The sequence below is a fragment of the Pleurodeles waltl genome, chromosome 11 (assembly GCF_031143425.1).
Source record: "Pleurodeles waltl isolate 20211129_DDA chromosome 11, aPleWal1.hap1.20221129, whole genome shotgun sequence".
NCBI lineage: Eukaryota > Metazoa > Chordata > Amphibia > Caudata > Salamandridae > Pleurodeles > Pleurodeles waltl.
The window spans coordinates 406107857-406125861 of record NC_090450.1 but is presented as its reverse complement, the minus strand read 5'-3'; the positions used below and the strand labels follow the sequence as shown (position 1 = coordinate 406125861).

The 18005-nt window shown below is 43.8% G+C and overlaps 1 protein-coding gene across 3 annotated transcripts in view; it reads right to left on the bottom strand.

Annotated features, from left to right (window-relative positions):
• The window catches only part of HS6ST1 (heparan sulfate 6-O-sulfotransferase 1), a 282374-nt gene that overhangs the window by 66551 nt on the left and 197818 nt on the right, over positions 1-18005 (bottom strand). For all 3 annotated transcript variants that reach the window (XM_069213730.1, XM_069213732.1, XM_069213731.1), the window contains exon 4: positions 438-527. In XM_069213730.1, coding sequence (XP_069069831.1) covers positions 438-527 — 90 coding nt within the window. The remainder of the gene's footprint in view (positions 1-437; positions 528-18005) is intronic.

Sequence of the window (18005 nt, the reverse complement as noted above, 5' to 3'; positions counted from 1 at the left end):
ACAGGGCTTCTGCTTGTGCCCAGATTTTGGGTGAGGGTCTCTTTGACGATCTAGATCACAGGTGGAGAGCAGAGGAACAAGGGTCTTGTATCTTTTCTACTGCACATTATGGTGAAAACTTTTTGCTCATAGTTTAGCACACACCATTGAGGTAGTCGGGTTTTAGGGACACACCTGTGAATGTCAAGCATCTTTGAGAAATGTACATTTTTGGAAAATAAATTATATTTGTAGTGACACTGGTTTTGAAACAAGCTATTAGAATTTAGAGAAAATTGTAGCTACAGTAGGTAAGTTGGCAAGATACTTTTTGGACACCTTGTCACAAAAAAAATGTTTCAGCACAAAATGGACGCTGTGCCAGAAAATGTACACCATAGTAATTAACAAAACTGTGGTATATTATAGACGCTGCAGCAGAAGTGCTTCAATCTCACCCCAATACGTTGATCCTGCTGGTGTCCGGAGGCTCTGCTGCTGTGGCTGCCATGTTCCTCTCTGCTTGGCCTTTGCCTGGTTCATCCTCTCTGTGTGTGGGAGGAAATTGCAGCATTACTTCCACAGGTGGCACCACAATGGAAACGGCTATACAAAAATTGGGGGCTCATTGACGCACCACCATCCCGAGGGGAGCTTCAGGAATACCCAGTGTCAATCTGCAGTTTAATCTCAGATTCAGGGATTAGTCATGGAGCAGAATGTCAAAGATGGTCTTTGGTAAACCCAGGACTTCTATTTAAAACTGATAACTCCAAAACTAGAATCATCCTTTTAGGTTGGCCTCACGCCTCCGTCCCTCGAGATTCCACTATATCTCAACTGAACCCATGAGTCTGATCAAGCATACCAGTGTCCCCACTCCATACAATCTTACTGCGTCTATCCCCCTCCCCACTAGATCCTGCCTCTTTCCTCCTAGGCATCAACACTACCCAACCAGATGCAGCAGCCCCTTCGGTAGATAGACCCCGCCTCTTCCCTATCAGAACCACCACCACCCCACAAGACCTTGCACTGTGAACAATGCAGCCACCAAGGATGTAAAGTACTAAACTGTAACTATATACATTGTTTCACTATTATTCTAACTCAATTATTTTGCCAATCTGTTTTCAGTTTTAAGGAAAATCGCAATCATTTACATGAAAAACATAGTAAACACACAATTATTTTATGTAACAATAGCTATAAAGATAATAAATACAAGGAATCAATCACTAAGCAAGATCATATTTATAGTTATAACAAATATCGTATATCCTTGCTTCTATAAATGGCCACCTCAACATCCGAGCATGGACATTCAAAGAGTACTGAACTTTATATGGGACGGAGAACTATGCTGGTTAGCACAGTAAAGGCAGATAAATTCCTAACCATGACACCACCAATCCGAGGAGCACCCCACTGGACCCAATTTTCCACTCCATTATACCCACATCCTATCACTGGAATGCACCACCTCCCCATTAGAACCACCCTCTGCTCATTTCACCTAGCATTTTCCCCTCGAGACCCTACCCTTTCCCTGCAAGACTCCAACTTCTCCTCATAAAACTCATCCACTTCCCACTGGGGACAACTTATCCCCTCGACACTGGCTATGGGTGGTGTCCAGTAAAAGATAATGCATCTCTGGGGGAGAGGACAGCAACAATTTCTTAATGGAGATGGACAGTGGGTAGCAAAAAGATGCAGGCTGCAGGACAAGCGAATCCCCAGCAGAGATGCAGCTTTCAGCAAGGAGAGGAATTTCATAAAGCTAAACTCGGATCAAAAGTAAATTAGTTATTGGAGATGCGATCCCTATTGTTGAAATGTAGTCTGGACACTCAAAAGGGCTACATGCTAAAATAGAAGGGATACTCCTAAAACAGATATCAAGAAGATGACAAGCAAAGCAATAAAACTGGCCTGGAAAGCACCTATACCTCGGCAAGGGCATGTATGGCGATACAACACATGGAATATTTAGTGTACAGCAACACCTACTAAGAGTACGGGAAAGGGTGTAGGGCATATGTAGGGATGTGAACATCGGGGAAGAGACGGATCAGGTAGTAAATAATGCTAGTGATAAATATAGAAAGAGCATTGGCAAAGGCAACAAGCCTGGCTTGCATTTTGAGTCTAGAATTAAAGAACAAAAATAATAAATAAATAAAAAATAAAAAACACCCTGCTGCAGTTTAAACTAAATCACAAAAAAGTAGTGCTTTCAATATACAATTCATATATGAAATAAACAATTTAATGCATGATGAATCGGAGTACTTTTGAGATATAAATATGCCCCTAATCCATTACAAAGCAAACACTTCAAAGAAGCCAGAATGATAAACCAACAGCCAATAGGATTTAGGTAAATCTAAAGTTGAACACTTTATATTTTAACAATAGGTATTGGACTGCTTTGCTATTAAGCTAGACCTAATTAATAAAGCATGGTAAAAGCAATATATTACTTAAACTAAGTCCAACAATGATACTACAATACTAATTCAGTGATTATGTTATCAGCACTTGAATAGCACATTTCTGCAGTTTGAATGACCCATAGTGCACTCAGATATCCTTATGGGCCATTTATGCATGGAGTTCCTGTTAACTGTAAAAACTGGAAAGTGGAAATGTATGTGTCAAAAAAGTTGAGCTAGGCAATGTGAGCATGTCTTTGTACGGATGTTGCCAATTTTACAGTACTTTAATCCTTCGACCAACAAGTTTCTTTTGGTTTAGGGGTTTTCACTGTTGGGTGGTTGCTGGTCGAACTTTTTTTTTATTTTATTTTTTACCTTTTTGTTACTAGAAAATTGGTTAATGTGGGGAAGAGAGAGAAAAAAATGGAGTCTAATTTGCAACTCAGATTTTCCATAGGGACAAAGATGACCAGAACCTTTTCACTATGGGCGCCTCAAAAAGTGATGTATCATATTTATACGATTAGGAATAATAAGGATGTGTTAAATTTTATGTGAATTGAGCATTGTAAAATGACCAAGCTTTCCTGTAAAGAAATATATCATGGCAAACTTAGAGTTAAGTCTACCATTTTTTGTAGCTTTATGCATCATTTTACATAACTTTGGATCGAAAATTCAATACTTGCAGAAAAATAAATGTCACAATATAAAGATTCAAGGTGGAGAGTGCAGGAATGCAATTTTGTGGACACCAGGTGGCATGCAACTGCACTCGCAGTCATAGCCAATATATGGCCACTAGTTAGAAAAGAGAACCTGTTCTGGGCTTGGCCACGGCAGCCAACGTGGGAATCAGTATCTGAACAAGCCTTTAGAGGTTAGCAGTCCAACCACTGAGCAGACAGTCATTACGAGGGTATCTCCAAAAGGCTTAGATGTTCACGAAAGTTAGCAGAACAAGGCCCATGCAGTCAGTTGAGTTCAAACAGAGCCAGGGGGACTCAGTCACTTCCTACTCTTGCTTTCTATCCTGTCCAGGTTGTGCATTCGACTCTGCGAAATACAGTTTAAAAGATTTTCTGAAATTCAAACCGGCGACTCTCTGCCGATTCAGATTTTCATGTATGTAAAACCGGACTAGCTCCAACAGATGGGCGGTCAGAAAATATTGTAGCTGGTAGATGACATCATTCAGGGAGCAGCTGGTTTGTCGTGCCCGTCGCCCAAGGGAATCGGTCTGGCTGCTTCAAATTACCAAAATTACACACAATTACATGAAATGGCAAATTACATGAAATGACTAAAAAATGATATTATAAAATTAGACTATGAGCCATGAAACACTTCGACATTGTGCCCCTGACAAACTGTGAAATTGTTTGAATTTAGTAATTTACTTTAAAATGAGTACTTGGTATAAATAAAATAAATAGTGCTTCTAAACAGTATTAAAGTTGCAGTAACGCAGGCCAAGTTGGCACCTGGCACATGCAACTGGAAAATGTAGAAGCCTGTCCAATTACATGAATCACTTAATTGTAAAACTATTCATGTAAATAACACATTGGTTTAATAATGCTAACGCAGCGAGTGCTATTTATTAGACAGCTACATGGTATTCATTGCATCGCCATTGGAATGATGAAAATCTCAAGCAGTGCTGCTATGAAAGGAACTCCAGGCATTTTAGCTTACACACAGTTGTATGCAACCGGTGCATTAACCCGCTGAGATTTCTTGCTCAGCTGGGAATTTGTCTACCCTCAGTTGCATTACATTTCTGAAAGCGGATTGAGCTCTAAAATGAAGAAGAGAAGGCACCGAGTAAGGGAGATAGAGAGAACAAAAGAAAACTTGCGACCAGAGTCGATACAAGAAAGTCCCTATCAGCGGCCGTATAAAATGCTTTGATTTCAGGAGAAATCGTCCGCAGTGAGGACAGTGACCTGTGAAGCGTCCTACAACTCTGTAATACTGCACTGAAGGCAGAACACGAGGCATGATGTGTAGCACGGTGTAGAGCAGGACTCCTCGTGCGTTTTCCATCGAGCCAGGACGCTGACGCTGCTATGTTGAGCGAACAGAGCGTAATAAATAAATGATAGCTACTGGCAGAGGCCTGAGGCTCGCATGAGGTCACAGAACTCCTTGCTGACTTGCAATATCGCGGATGCGTGCGGCTGAGAGTACTTCATCCCAGGTGGAATAACCCTTCATTATTGCCATCCTCTGGAAGCACTCAGGTGCGTTTTCCACACGCACGTGTACTTACATCAATCACCTAAGGATCAAATTCTCGGCAAACTTACATGTTATTACATCAGTGCTCAAACCTTGCACAGGGGAATCCTCGGCTGTGCACCCTCCCCCCCCCCCCCCCCCCCCACCCCCTCCAAACACTCCAAGCCCCACCCTCTGCCACCGAACAGACAACAGTGTTCATGAATGGCGCAGGGATATCAGGGGTGGTATATCTGACGCTGCTGGCTGGATGTGACCATCAAAACCTGACTATTACAAAGATAATGGGCTTGGAATGAACAATAAGTAGCCTAGATTCTCGTTCCATCAGAGCCTTTTCCTCTGATGCTCCTCATACTGGTTTCGTTACCGCTGCAATGTACCTCTTCTTTGGAAGCAGGGGAGGCCCTCATTGTTGGAGGGGAGGTTCTGCAGCTCTCCCCACTGTGCAGGACGAAGGATCGGAGGGCGGCCTTAGGAGCTGCACTCAAGTGCCGGGCCTGGTATTTTCAGACCATGGGTTCAGCATTTCCAGGCTCAGTAATTCCAAGCCTGGTACCACAGGGGTAGTCAGGATGGCTCAGAGTGATACCCGCCACCTCTTCCCCAGTTCCGGACGACTCAGAAGGATGTAGCTGAATGAGGCTCTCATTATAACAAATAAACACCTGGGCACCTTATCCTGTGTTACCATTATAGACCATGTCCAAGCCAAAAAGCCTCAGGGAGAATGGAAAAAGGAGACTTACTCGTAAACTCCAGTTCGCCAGCATTAGCATCTGTCACAGATTCACGTGCTTGAATTATTCCCGTTCATCAGTCTGGGAACTCTCTATAACAATGGTAATACGGAAGTGAACCTTTCACACTCAATAGCATTGAATTTTCTTCAACCCACTACATCATATTTGCCTGATTGTACATGATCCAAAGTACAGCCAGAGACCAGCACCCACAGTTGCTCCCCTGCCAAAGGCTTCTAGTTGCCAAATTTCTGAGCTTGTGAAGTGTTTATATTTAAAGTGAAGCCTTATAGCAAAAGTGCGGGCGGCTGGGTTTCATGTGAATCTATGAAATATGCCAAGGACCGAGAAACCGAGTTACAGCAACGTAACTTATTTACTTCTCCAGCACTGGATATTTCATAGAATGACATGCTTAACTAAAGATCATCACAGCTACAGTAATAAACAAAGTGGTAGGTAGGCATGAGGCTTACCTTATGAAAAGTGCTTTCCGAGGATTGCCCATCCTACAGAAGTATCCCTGCTGGCATATACATCAATAGAGTGGTGCTTAGCAAATGCATGTGTTGCAACGCAAGATGCTGCTCTAGAAATACCTCTCAGAGAAAGTCTTGCAAAAAGACCTGCTGTTGTTGTTTGCAAATATCACGGATAGAGAGTGAAAAGCATACAAAGAAAGGTTTACTCGTCTTCCCAAGCAATACCAAGGAATATCAAAAGGAAGTGAAACAACACCGATCTCAAGACTAGAATAGAAGTCGCTTAAAAAAAATGTATGACCCTCAACAGCCGGTCCCCATCAGCTGTAGTTTATTGGCCACTGATGTGTTAACAGATGAGAGCATCACCATCGGGACTGACCTCCTCCACCTGTAGGGTAGAGACATGGTGGGATCTGTGAAAAAGTCAGTGCGTTAAAATTACCTCCTCTCCTAGGTTAGTGCTATTTTATTAAAACTGTGAAAAAGGGGTAAGATTATAAGAATGTAAACTGTGTTGGGAATAGGTTATATATCCTTCACATCTTTAAAAGTTGTCATATTTCTACCTACTTGCACCTAAAAGGTCCTCAGCTTTCTTCAGGACCCCGATCTACCAGGTCCTTTAAGTGCCAGAATGGACATTTCCTGTTAAAGCCTAACAGTAAGTATGCTGACTTGCTTCATCTGGGGAAAGGAATTGCTATTCCCTGAAAGATAAAAAGAAACATTCATGCTAATAATGAGACTCAAAACTCCTCAAAACTAATGTGTGTGTTTAAGTGAGTCCTCACGCGAGATTTCAACGTGTTTCAATGTCACATGAAGCCAAAAAACCAAACAGCCAAAAGGGCGGAGGATCAATTCACCAATATTTCTTCTTAAATATTTGTACAGCACCCTTTCTGTGTACTATGTAAAGCAAACAACTGGAAGAAGCGATGTCATTAGGACGGCACCAGCATTCATGGTAGATTTTAAACCCTCCCTGGTTAGTGTTAGCTAACATGCGACAAGCTGCTTACTCAATAATATAACTTGACCTTGCAACTATAGCAGATGTGTTTGCAACTTCAATGGAATCTATAAGCTAGAATGTTAACCCTTCTGCCATAGAATACCACTTGTAGCCGTAATTTACCTATGAAGCAGAGCACCTGCACTATAATACAGCCGAGACCAACAGATCAAATTTTACTTGATGTAAAATACACGCTGGGCTAAGTTTGGGGGCTTGTATTCCTTCTCGATTCTTGATAAAGCCACAATAGCGTCTGCTGCGTTTTATAAGGTGAGAAGACTACCTTCCCATAAATGTTGCAAAGTAGGTAAAGACCTGGCTTGCCTAAGAGCGTTTCTTAAAATATAATAAAAAGTTAGTTTTTGGTCTAGCAATGGTAGGAAGACAAACATTGAGATGCTTTCTCTGGTAGAGCATGGCATTTTTCTATATCGTCCAGCGGCGAAGAGCTTAGCACTGACTCAGGACTTGCATTGTGGGGGGGGATTATAAATGGATTCTATTCTGAATCTTTACTCGCTGTCCCAGGCCAGTCATCTGGTGACGCGTCTGCATCATCTAATGCAGGCATCATATCATCACTAGAATCATCACTGTCATCTAGAGGCCAGCAGCTCTATGGCCTTTGTAATCAGAACTAGAAACATCTCCATCAGTGCCACTATGTACTATTATGGGGGAGGCACATTTCTTAGGCGATGTCAGTTTTTCAGGTATCACTCTTTGAAGCACCTGATCAGGCTGCAGATCTGCAGGAATTGGAAGCAATACCGGTGGTTGCAGAGAAGATACCCTCCTGGTTGTGAACCAGGATTTGTAGGAGGTGAAAGCCTTTGATAGAGGTCTTTAGCCAAATAATACGAACTTTTCCAAAACTGCAATGGCACCTTCATTATAGGGCATGCAGGCTCACTCTAATGTAATGGGATTCTGCCACATACCAATTTTGGTGATTGAAACTAATGTGCACTACATGGAGAAAACACATATTCCTGACACTGCCTCTGAATCCACAGTCTGTTTATTCAGGCCTAGTAACTCTTGGCTCATCTCCTTGATCATCGTTGCTAGAAGCACCTTAGTTTCGTCAAGATTTGAATAATCCTGTATAACGTTCCCTTCCTGACCTGAAGAAGTATCCTGCAGCAATATGTTTGGTGGTTGCAAAGGTTCTGGTAACAGCATCATAGATAGTATGGGCATTAATTAAGGCAACTGTGAAACCCCTCAGGCACAGAAAACCAAATGCATTGGAGTTTGAGCAGTAGCAGGAGAGGGCACAAGAAACAGCTCCATTAATTTTCCCATTGTCAGTAGCACCGTCGATGGCAATACCTGCGACTACATCAATAGTGGCTTCATTGGCAAAGCTGTTGTCATTTTATAAGATCCTTTTTTGGTGTCTCCGGTCTGAATGACAATGGTTTGTCTAGGACAGTGGTTCCCAACCTGTGGTCCGGGGACCCCTGGGGGTCCGCGAAGCCTTCTCAGGAGGTCCGCGACTGCTAAGAAAATTAAAAAATATTAACAAGTATTGACAAATTAGGTCCCCAGCTTCCAGTAATGACTCAGACGGGGGTCCCTGGATTCCAATGATGATTCAGTGGCGGCCCCTGGAATCCATTAATGTTAAAGAGGGGGTCCACGGAAATAAAAAGGTTGGGAACCACTGGTCTAGGACAAAGGCCTTGTTGACACTGCAGGTGGGCTCATCACAGGCAGTGTTGTTGAAGAAGTTGTAGTGGTTGTCAGTGATGGCCGTATGTCCCATCACCAGGGAATCTGTTGGTCTCACTTGTTTTCTAGCATTTCCTTTGGTTTTGTCGTCAACATCAGGGGAGGAGAGGGGCTGGTTTCACGTGTGAGCGTAAGCCTCTTCACTTGCTCTCTCAGTGGACTGTGCATTTTCTATGATTCGTGAAAAGGTTTTCCTGGCATCTCATCCTCTTCTTATTTGCAGGCAGAGACTGACCAAGTGTCTGACTTTGACAGGAAGGGTCAGCGGATCTTGAATCCTTCTCTGATGTTTTTGCAATATGCTTGTCAGAGAAAGACATAGTAGGTTTACCTACGGGTCTTAATCAGGTAGCCTCTGTCAATTTTAGAGAAGTGAATGCTAGCCTTCTTTCTCAGTCATTTAAAGTTTTGGCTAAGAAAGTATTGTAGATCTAATACTTTTTCGGTTTGAGGCTGGGATGAAAACAATACAGGCAATTATTATGAGGATAATTCATATGTATATTCTCTTTTTGCACAAGCCTTCCATGGTTTAAAGAGATTTTTCCTTTTCCAGTTTTGCTATTCTAAAGAGAAATGATTTCCTATTGCAAAAACTGAAGACGATCTTCATTTGGAGGGAACTTTTCAGAGAGTTCGTCACTTTGAATGCGCAGTAGTAAATCTGACCGTTGAAAGCCTCTGGCAGGAGAGCAACTGAGGATGCTGGTCTCCAATTCGCTATGGTGTGGTTAATTGACAATAATGGGGATAGGATGTAGACAGTTAAAGAAAAACTGCTGAGTGTAAAAGGTCACGGATGCAATAATATTGTTACACCAAAGGTTCCCAGAATGACAACGGTGGGGAAATTCAAGCATGTGAATCCATGAAAGATCAAGTGCTAGAGAGTCATATTGTATACTTCTGCTTAGAAATCCCACAGACCCACTGAAGCTCCGGTCACAAACAACCCTTCATAGGGGCTTTAGATCTTTCAAACACAGGCCACGGGATCCTGAAGCAGATCACTGGAAGCACCAGTTACTGGCGGCTCAGGGAATCCTGTGGGCTGCAATAAAAGAGAGTGCAATGATAGGCTATCCTAATCGGATGAGATGCACTTAGGCCCCATTAAAAGTAAAGGACCTTACCTTCAGGCACACATGTTGGTGGTGGGGGTTGTATCACTACTTTTATGTAACCTTTGAGTCTTATATGGAGGCTTAAAACTAAAGAGCACAACAGTGGTGCCTTACTTAGTACAGGTGCCTGGCCTCCAGATCAATGTAAACACTACTGTTGAGGATGACCCTGGATTGCTGCCACACAGACATTTAAGGTATTGGCTGTGTCACCGGCACAAAAACCTCAAAGCCCCTTCTTGGCTCTGCCAGTTTTGTTGGATGCAAAAACAACACAGTCCTATCTTAGCTGTGCCACTGGTAGCAACAATCAAGACCCTCATGGTCCTACTCAGGCTTTTTTCCTATGTTGAGAACCACCTGTTTAAGTGCCCTAATCTTCCATCTGGCTTTTTTTCAAGTACATGTATGCCGCTACTAGTGTGCTACAGATCTTTATCGTCCATGGTTTAGTTGCATTAGCATCAATCAAATACAGGATCAGGCAAATTTGTGTCAGAGGGCAACAACTTTGCATTCTTCAGTGGTACACAATGAGTCTGACGAAACAAACGCTTGCTTTGCAGCCATGCCTTTCTGTGTTAACCACGTGCTTAGCTGCAGACTAATAGATATGTAACTCCTCTGTAACAGTGTAAAGTAATACAACCTATAAATAGGAACCCTAATATTTTATTTCTTAAGTTGTAGCTGTTTTACTGCAAGTAAGGAATAGGTCACTGACGCTTGCAGAAAAAAAGCTTTCACCCTGGCATAACTTTCAAAAATTAGAAATGGAAAAAGAATCTGTAAATGAAACATGCACTTGGCACAAATATTAGATGTCACTGTTCAGACCTATTGGCTTTGCCAATGTTTTTTGGCATTCCTGTAGAGCATCGCCAAAAAGCAATTTTTGCCGATATTATGCACTAAGGCCAAAAGGGAAAAAAATGCACACTGACTAGGCCACTGACAGCCGCGTAATTTTGTGGGTGTGCGCATGTGCGATGACACGTGCGCTCGTGTGCCTAAAAAATTATTTGTGCTATTTATTTTTTTATTTATCAATTTGAGATACAATAGTAAATAATAAAAAAAAAGAAAATAGAGCAGGAGGCAGCAACTTGCTGCCTAATAAACCAAAGATTGTTCTATGGCAGGTGTGGCAGCAAAGAACACCAATTCTATAGCCTGTTCTAGATCAGTTATGCATCTCCAATTCAGTAACCAGCTGCACAGGTTCTACTGTCATTAATGCAGAGATACAACTGAAATGATAATTTTGAGAAGACTGTTTTATTTCAAATTGGAATAAATAAATGAAGGCTTTTAAAACGGAGTATAGGGTTTTTGACTTAAATGGCACACATTGAGTGAGTTTATAAAAAAAATAAATAAAAAAACAAGTGTGTGGCTCGGGGGACAGAGAGGAGGTGATAAAGTAATAAGGACAGCAGAGTGAGTAGGAACAAAAGCAGCACACGAGGAAGGGAGCAACGTGGTGGGCAAGGGGAAAAAGCACACGAGGGAGAGTGTAACATGGAGTGTGGGTAGAAGCACGTGGGTGAAAGAGAGGAATCCAGAGCGGGAGGAGGGAAGAAGAGAAGCACATCAAGGAGATTCATGTAAAAACTCATGCACTTTCAGGGAGTGCTTTATCAAAAGGAAAAAAGTAGTTCCCCTAAAGTGAGCAGAAGGGCTCAGTAAACCAATCAAGAGGATATGTTCTAGGAGAGGGACAATCGTGGCTTGGGGGGAGCGAGAGTATGCCCGGTCTCCCCCGGGCAGATTGGGCGTCTGTGGTAGAACCCACCACGCTGGGCCATGATTGGTTAATTTAGGCGGAAGGGTGGGTTTAAGGGTTGAGTTTATATAGGTGGGGCAGGGTGTGGGCGGCATTTTTGGCCTTTTTTGCCACACCCAGGATAGTCGTCATTTTGGTTTGTGAAGTTAGGCCTTAGACAAGCTTTTGAACTTTTGCGGGGAGATATTTAGTCGGTTGCAGTGTTTTTGTTGTGAGGTATTATGGATAATTCAGAGAAGGTTTTGTTGGCTCTAAAAATACTTCAGGAGGAGGGTGGGGAGGACCTCCTCCAGGAGGGTGTGCTTCAGCAGGCATGGGTGGGTTTGAAGAGACCCAAACAAGCCTCCTCAGAGGGCGTGGCTGCAGCAGTAAATTTAAACAAAAGAGCGCGTTAGGTCGGAAAATCGCTGCGTAACTGGAGGTTGTTCCTCCTGGTGACGATCAAGAAATGACCTTACCTGTACGTAGTGCGGCGGGGAGAAGAGGCAGTCCGAGGTTCGCACACCGTTCTGGCACGGCGATCCGGAAATGCGTTGTTGCTAAGGGGCGAGGTGTCCCTCCCAGTAGTGCAGTGCTCTGTGCCGGCAACCTGGGGGCTGTTTATGTTGACGCGCATGCGTGCTTTTGGCCGGGTGGATCCTTTAGGGGAAAACAACAAGCTCCACTCCCCTCTGACAGTAACGGAAAGCAAGGGGAGTGTGTATTAGACAAAAGGGAGTTGGGAGAAGCTTCCAAGATGGCTGCTCCCATTACAGTGCAGCAACAAGAGGTCATCGAATTATCGGATAGCGAGGAAGTCAATATTTTAGGTGGTAGCTGTGTTATTTCAGGTGTTGAGTTTGTAAAAGCCCCTGTTTTGGAGCCAGAGGGGGGAAGGCTGCAATTAGTGCCTAGACTGTTTAGCCTAATGTTGCATAAAGTGCAGGAGTGGGAATCGGACTATTTATCAGTCTAGGCAGCATGTTGAAGGGTATGAGAGGTGTGTTATATGGTGAGGCTGATACTAGTGGTAAGGCTGGTAGGGCAAAGGTGAGGGTGGATTTTTGGCTGCCAGGTGGATTGGTTCAGGGACCTGGGTGTGGTGGCTTTTATGCATTGGACGGGCATAAAGAGCAGGTGGTATCAACAGGTACTGGGCGGCCTGTTGGAAATCAGCCGTCATCTGTGGGGGTTGGTACACCCTTTGGGCACCGACAAGAAGAGAGGGTGAGACCAGGCGCGGATCACCTGACTTCGGGGATTCAAATTTGCCCGTGTCACAGAACGTGCAGTGTTTTTTTTACACAAGACTTAGAGCCTTCTACCAGCTGGGGCGCTTGTGGTTTGAATTGCAGTGTCACCAGGGAAGGAGATTTTCTGGATTATGAGGAGGGGAATGGTTTTGAGGTGGTCGCACCTTCAACGAGTAATGTATCGAAGGGTACTTGTGTGCAAGAATTTAACAAAGGAAGGCGTTTTGGTGTTTTGCAGGCATCATCTAGGGCAGCGGTCTAGGGCGATCGTCACAGTGAACGGAGTCGGATTAACCTATCGGTGGGAAACTTAACTAGAGGTGAGGAAAGGGGCGAGCATATCGTTTTGGGTGGGGTGTTTCACTCTGGAGGGGGGGCAGGTTTGGTTGGGAAGGTGTTAATAGAAATGGGGGTCGAGGCTGGGCCTGATGTTGTGATGAATACAGATTCAATTCCGGAGGTAAGTGTTAAGGATACAGTCGCAGGTAAGTTGGCTTCGGATCATGCGGTTGAAAAGGTAATGCAAGAATCTGGTACGGATAGTGAGGTTGCGGGGGGAGTATTAAGAATAAGAAGCTTCCTTACATGGGAGTGTCGATGCCTTTGGGGGCGTATCTCACTCAGTCCCTGAAAGATAAAATTTGTAGGATAGTTTATTGATGTTTTTAAGTTATTGCATAGGGAGGTTCAGGCTAAGGAAGGCTCGAAGGAGGAGGAGTGGGAGTTAGCGCATAGGCCTAAGGTACCTACTACAATTGAGAATTGGACTTCAGCCTTTTTGATTTACGCAAGTGTTTACTTGTGAGCGTTTTCCAGAGCATTGTGTTGCTTTATTTAAGTATATGGATATTGTGCGGAGGGCACAGATGGATTACACCGGTTTCGGACGGTTCAGGTATGATGAGGAGTTTCGGGCTCGGATGGAAGTATCCGGATAAAGAGTGGGAGGAAATAGACAACGAATTATGGATGCAATGGTTGCGCATGAGGAGGAATGCGCCGGTTATGCGTACTGCTAGTTGTTTGCCTTTGCAGTATAAGCCCTTTAGGGTCGCCCCACCCATTATGGGGTGAGGGGTGCAGCAAGGGGTAAACTACCGGAGAACTGAGCATGCTGGTTGTTTAATAGTGGTATCTGTACACAACAATAGTGCAAATTCAGACATGATTGTTCCAACTGTGGGGGCAGACATCCAGTGTTTCAATGTTTTGCGGGAATGCACTGGGGAGGGCAGGACCCGTTTGGAAGAGGAGGTGACAGGGGTAGGGGCCATATGCAGCAGGTTGCAGGAAAAGGGCCCTACGCCTATTCATTTTGAGGTAATGAGATATTGGCTACAGTTCTATCCTAAGGTGTCCGAAGCAAAAGTTTTCTTTTGGGGATTTTCCAAAGGTTTTAGGCTTTGTTATCAGCGACTGAGTGCGCGGAGATGGGCAAACAATTTGAAGTCGGCTTTAGATCAGCCAGAAGTGGCGAGGACCAAATTGCATAAGGAGCTTGAAATGGGAAGAATTGTTGGCCCATTTTATCATTGGCCTCTGGATAAGTTGACAATTTCCCCATTAGGAGTGTTGCCTACGAAGCAACTGGATGAGTTCCGGTTGATACATCATTTATCTTGGCCGGCGGGGGCATTGGTTAACGATCTTATTGCTCCAGAGGATTCCATTGTCCACTATGCCTCGGTTGATGAAGCTATCACATTAGTGAAGCGTTGTGGTGTGGGGGCAGAAATGGCAACATCAGATATTCAGTCGGCTTTTAGGCTCCTTCCGGTGCACCCTGACGATTTTTCTTTGTTGGGTATGCAGTTTGATGGGGCTATTTTTGTGGACAGGATGTTGCCAATGGGTTGCTCGGTTTCATGTTCGTTGTTTGAATTGTTTAGTTCTTTTATACAGTGTTTTTTTCAGGCACAGACAGGTTATAAGTGTGTAACGCACTACTTGGATGATTTTTTTCTTGGTTGAGGCTGCTGGGTCGGGTGACTATGTCAGCTTTGTTGGATTTTCAGAAGGCCATGAAGGATATGGGAGTTCCATTAGCTCCAGAAAAAAATGAAGGGCCCAAAACATGTTTAAACTTCTTGGGTATTGAGTTGGATTCCCAGGAAATGGAGGTTGGTTTACCTTGTGAAAGTTCAGTTGTTGATTGAATTGTTGGAAGAGGATGTACAGAAACCTAAGTTGGAGTTGAGGCAAGTTCAGCAGTTACTTGGGCATTTAAACTTTGCATGTAAGGTACTAAGAATTGGAAGGGCTTTTTGTAGGAGGTTGGGGTTTTCAGTCTGAGGTGCGGTTTTGCCTCATCATCATATCCGGCTGAAGGCCAGTGTTCGGTCTGACTTAAAGATGTGGATTACTTTTCTTCAGCATTTGAATGGTGTGACAATGTTGGTGGAAGATGACGATTGGTTTTGGCAAGTGCAAATTTTTTCGGATGCTTCAGGTGCGCTTGGTTTTGGTGTTTTTTGGGACGGTCATTGGGCCGCAGAAAGTTGGCCTGAGGATTGGAAGGCGGCTCGGCATAGCATTGCATTTTTGAAGTTTTTTCCTTTAATTGTGGCACTGTCAATTTGGGGTCACACGTTAGCCAACAAGAATTTAATGTTTAATGTTGATAACCAGACTGTAGTTAATCTGGTTAATGTGCAAAAAGCAAAGGATGAAAAAGTGTTGCACATCTTTTGGGGTTATTCCTGTTGAATTGTTCGAAGTTTAATATTATTTTGAAGGCTAAATATGTTCCTGGAGTAAATAACGATATTGCTGATGCGCTCTCTCGTTCGCAGTGGCGGAGATTCCATGGGCTTGCACCGGGAGCAGATGCACAGAAGACACCAGTGCCGGGGGCATTGTGGGATTTGGGAATTTAAGGATGTTGGAGCTGATTCAGCAGTCTATAGCTCCGTGGACAATAAAAAGTTATGCGCAGGCTTGGTCTGATTTCATTAAATCAGGGGCATTAAGAAGGGTAGGGGGGGTTTTGGGGTGTGTTCAGAGGCGGGAGGATGCAGTTCGATTTATCATGCAACAGATTGAATTGTGTCTATCGGCAGTAAGTATATCTGGTAAGTTGTCAGCCATTTCCTTTTACGGTAAATATTTCTGGGGGTATGATCCTATGGAAGGTGAAATTTGTAGATGGATTATTGCGGTTTGGGCTAGAAGAGGGGGTGTTCGGCAGGATCGGAGGCGCCCGATCACATCACATTTGTTGAAGGAATTAATTGGTGTTTTGCCATAGGTTTGTTTTTCTCATTGGGAGGTGGTTCTCATATCTTTATGCATGTCATGGCTTTTTCATGGGGCTTTTCGAGTTTCAGAATTGTTTGGGCTTGAGAGGTAAGGATGGTATTCTACGTTCAGATATTAGGGTAAGTAATGGTGGGTTATACTTGTGGTTACGGGCTTCAAAAGCTGATCAGCTAGGTAGGGGTCAGGAGGTAGTGTTGCGGGGAGTGGAGTTTCCAGATGGTCCGGTTTATTGTTGGCTGTCTTTTAAAAAAAAATTGCCAGAAGATTCCAGGTTTGTATTCATTCATCAGGATGGATCTGGTTTGAAATCTTTTCAGCTGCTTGCAGTCTTAAAAATGGCAATAAAAAAAATTGGGATTGGATCCTTCATATTATGGTACTCACTCTTTTCGGATTGGAGCGGCCACCGAAGCTAGGCGTTGGTGCTCCCAATGTTTTAGACGTTATGTTCGAACTCATCAGATTTGAGGTCTGTTGATTTTTTCATTATGTAATTTTCTTTGTAGGTAATGTTTCTGTTTTTTCTGCTTTTTGCAGGTTGTGTGGCTGGCCCTGAAAGGAGTTTTTGTTCCGTTTGGATTGTTGGGCATTCCTTCGTGCGTTGGGCTGAGAAGCAGGCAGCGTCACGTCATTTTGGAAGGCAACTGGGTTTGGATGGCGCTAGGATTAAAGTTTATTGGTTGGGAAAAAGTGGTATGAGGTGGGGGGAATTGTTATATTTTCTTTCCAAAAGGTTTTTAGGATTGGTCTTTTGAAAGTAATGAAATTAGATTTGTTGAGGATCAGGCAGAGATGGGCTGGTATGCATATTGTTTGGACAGAGTTGTTTCCTAGGAGACTTTGGAGGGGAGCAAATTACTTTAAGGGAATTGAGAAGCAGTGTAGGAAGGTGAATAGGGAAATGTGTAGTTTTTGTCGTATTGAGAGTTTCTCTTTTCTGCAACATGGGGAGATTGTTCATGGGGACGTAGCTCTTTTCCACCAGGATGGAGTGCACCTGTCTTTTTTAGGTAATGAGCATTATTTATTTGAGTTAAGATTGAAGATATCAGAGCTGTTGGGGGAGACTTTATGGGATCGGGGTTCTTGCACTTTATTTGAGTGGGGCAGGAAAACGCCTGGCGTGTTTTCCTGTGTGGTGGGGTATTTACGGACATGCCTTGGGGGGGGGGGGGGGGGGGGGGGATAGGGTTACAGATGCACAACATGAGACATCAGGGAATTTGGACAAGGAACAAAGGGAGGAAATGTCAAGGGGAATTACAGAAGGTGGACAGCTGGGCAGATGGGTAGATGGGTACTGGATTGGTCAGGTCAGGGTGGGCATGGAAAGAGGTTATTGATGAGGGGTAAGTTTTTGTAGAGGGTAGGGTGGGTTTTAGGAATTTTATCTATTAGTGGGGCATTATAGTTTTGTAAGGCAAATGCCAAGGTTATTATTGTTTCCAGACCTGTTCTATTAAAGCGGCCTTTTACCCCCATTTGGAGTGTTGTGGTTTGTGCGCCGTTTCGCCCGAACACAAAACGGAACAAGATAGACAAACCATTGAATACGGATGCAAGAAGAGTGACAATAAAGCCCACCAATGGTAAATGGTGGGCGTGCTTTAAGCCCACTGGAAGTACTTAGTAAGCCCACAATAGGTGTGAAGCACTCAGCTCCACAGGACATAGCTTCCAAACTTCACCTCCCTTTTCTCTTTTTTTTTTTACCATGTGAGCCCCGGGGCTCGGTGGTGGGCTGTCCTCTTGCCAGGGGATAAAAATGCTACCTTCCTTTCTGAGAAATGTTTTGACTTGTATCAGCATTCCATACGGCTCCGTTGGCTTGAGGATATATGGGGAAGGAGGTGTTCCCAACTCCTCCCGCGCACCCATGGTTGCAGGACGGACGGGCGAGGGCGCAGTGCGTTACCTCCTTGGATTATATTGATACGTTGCTGCTACTCGTCTGTCGT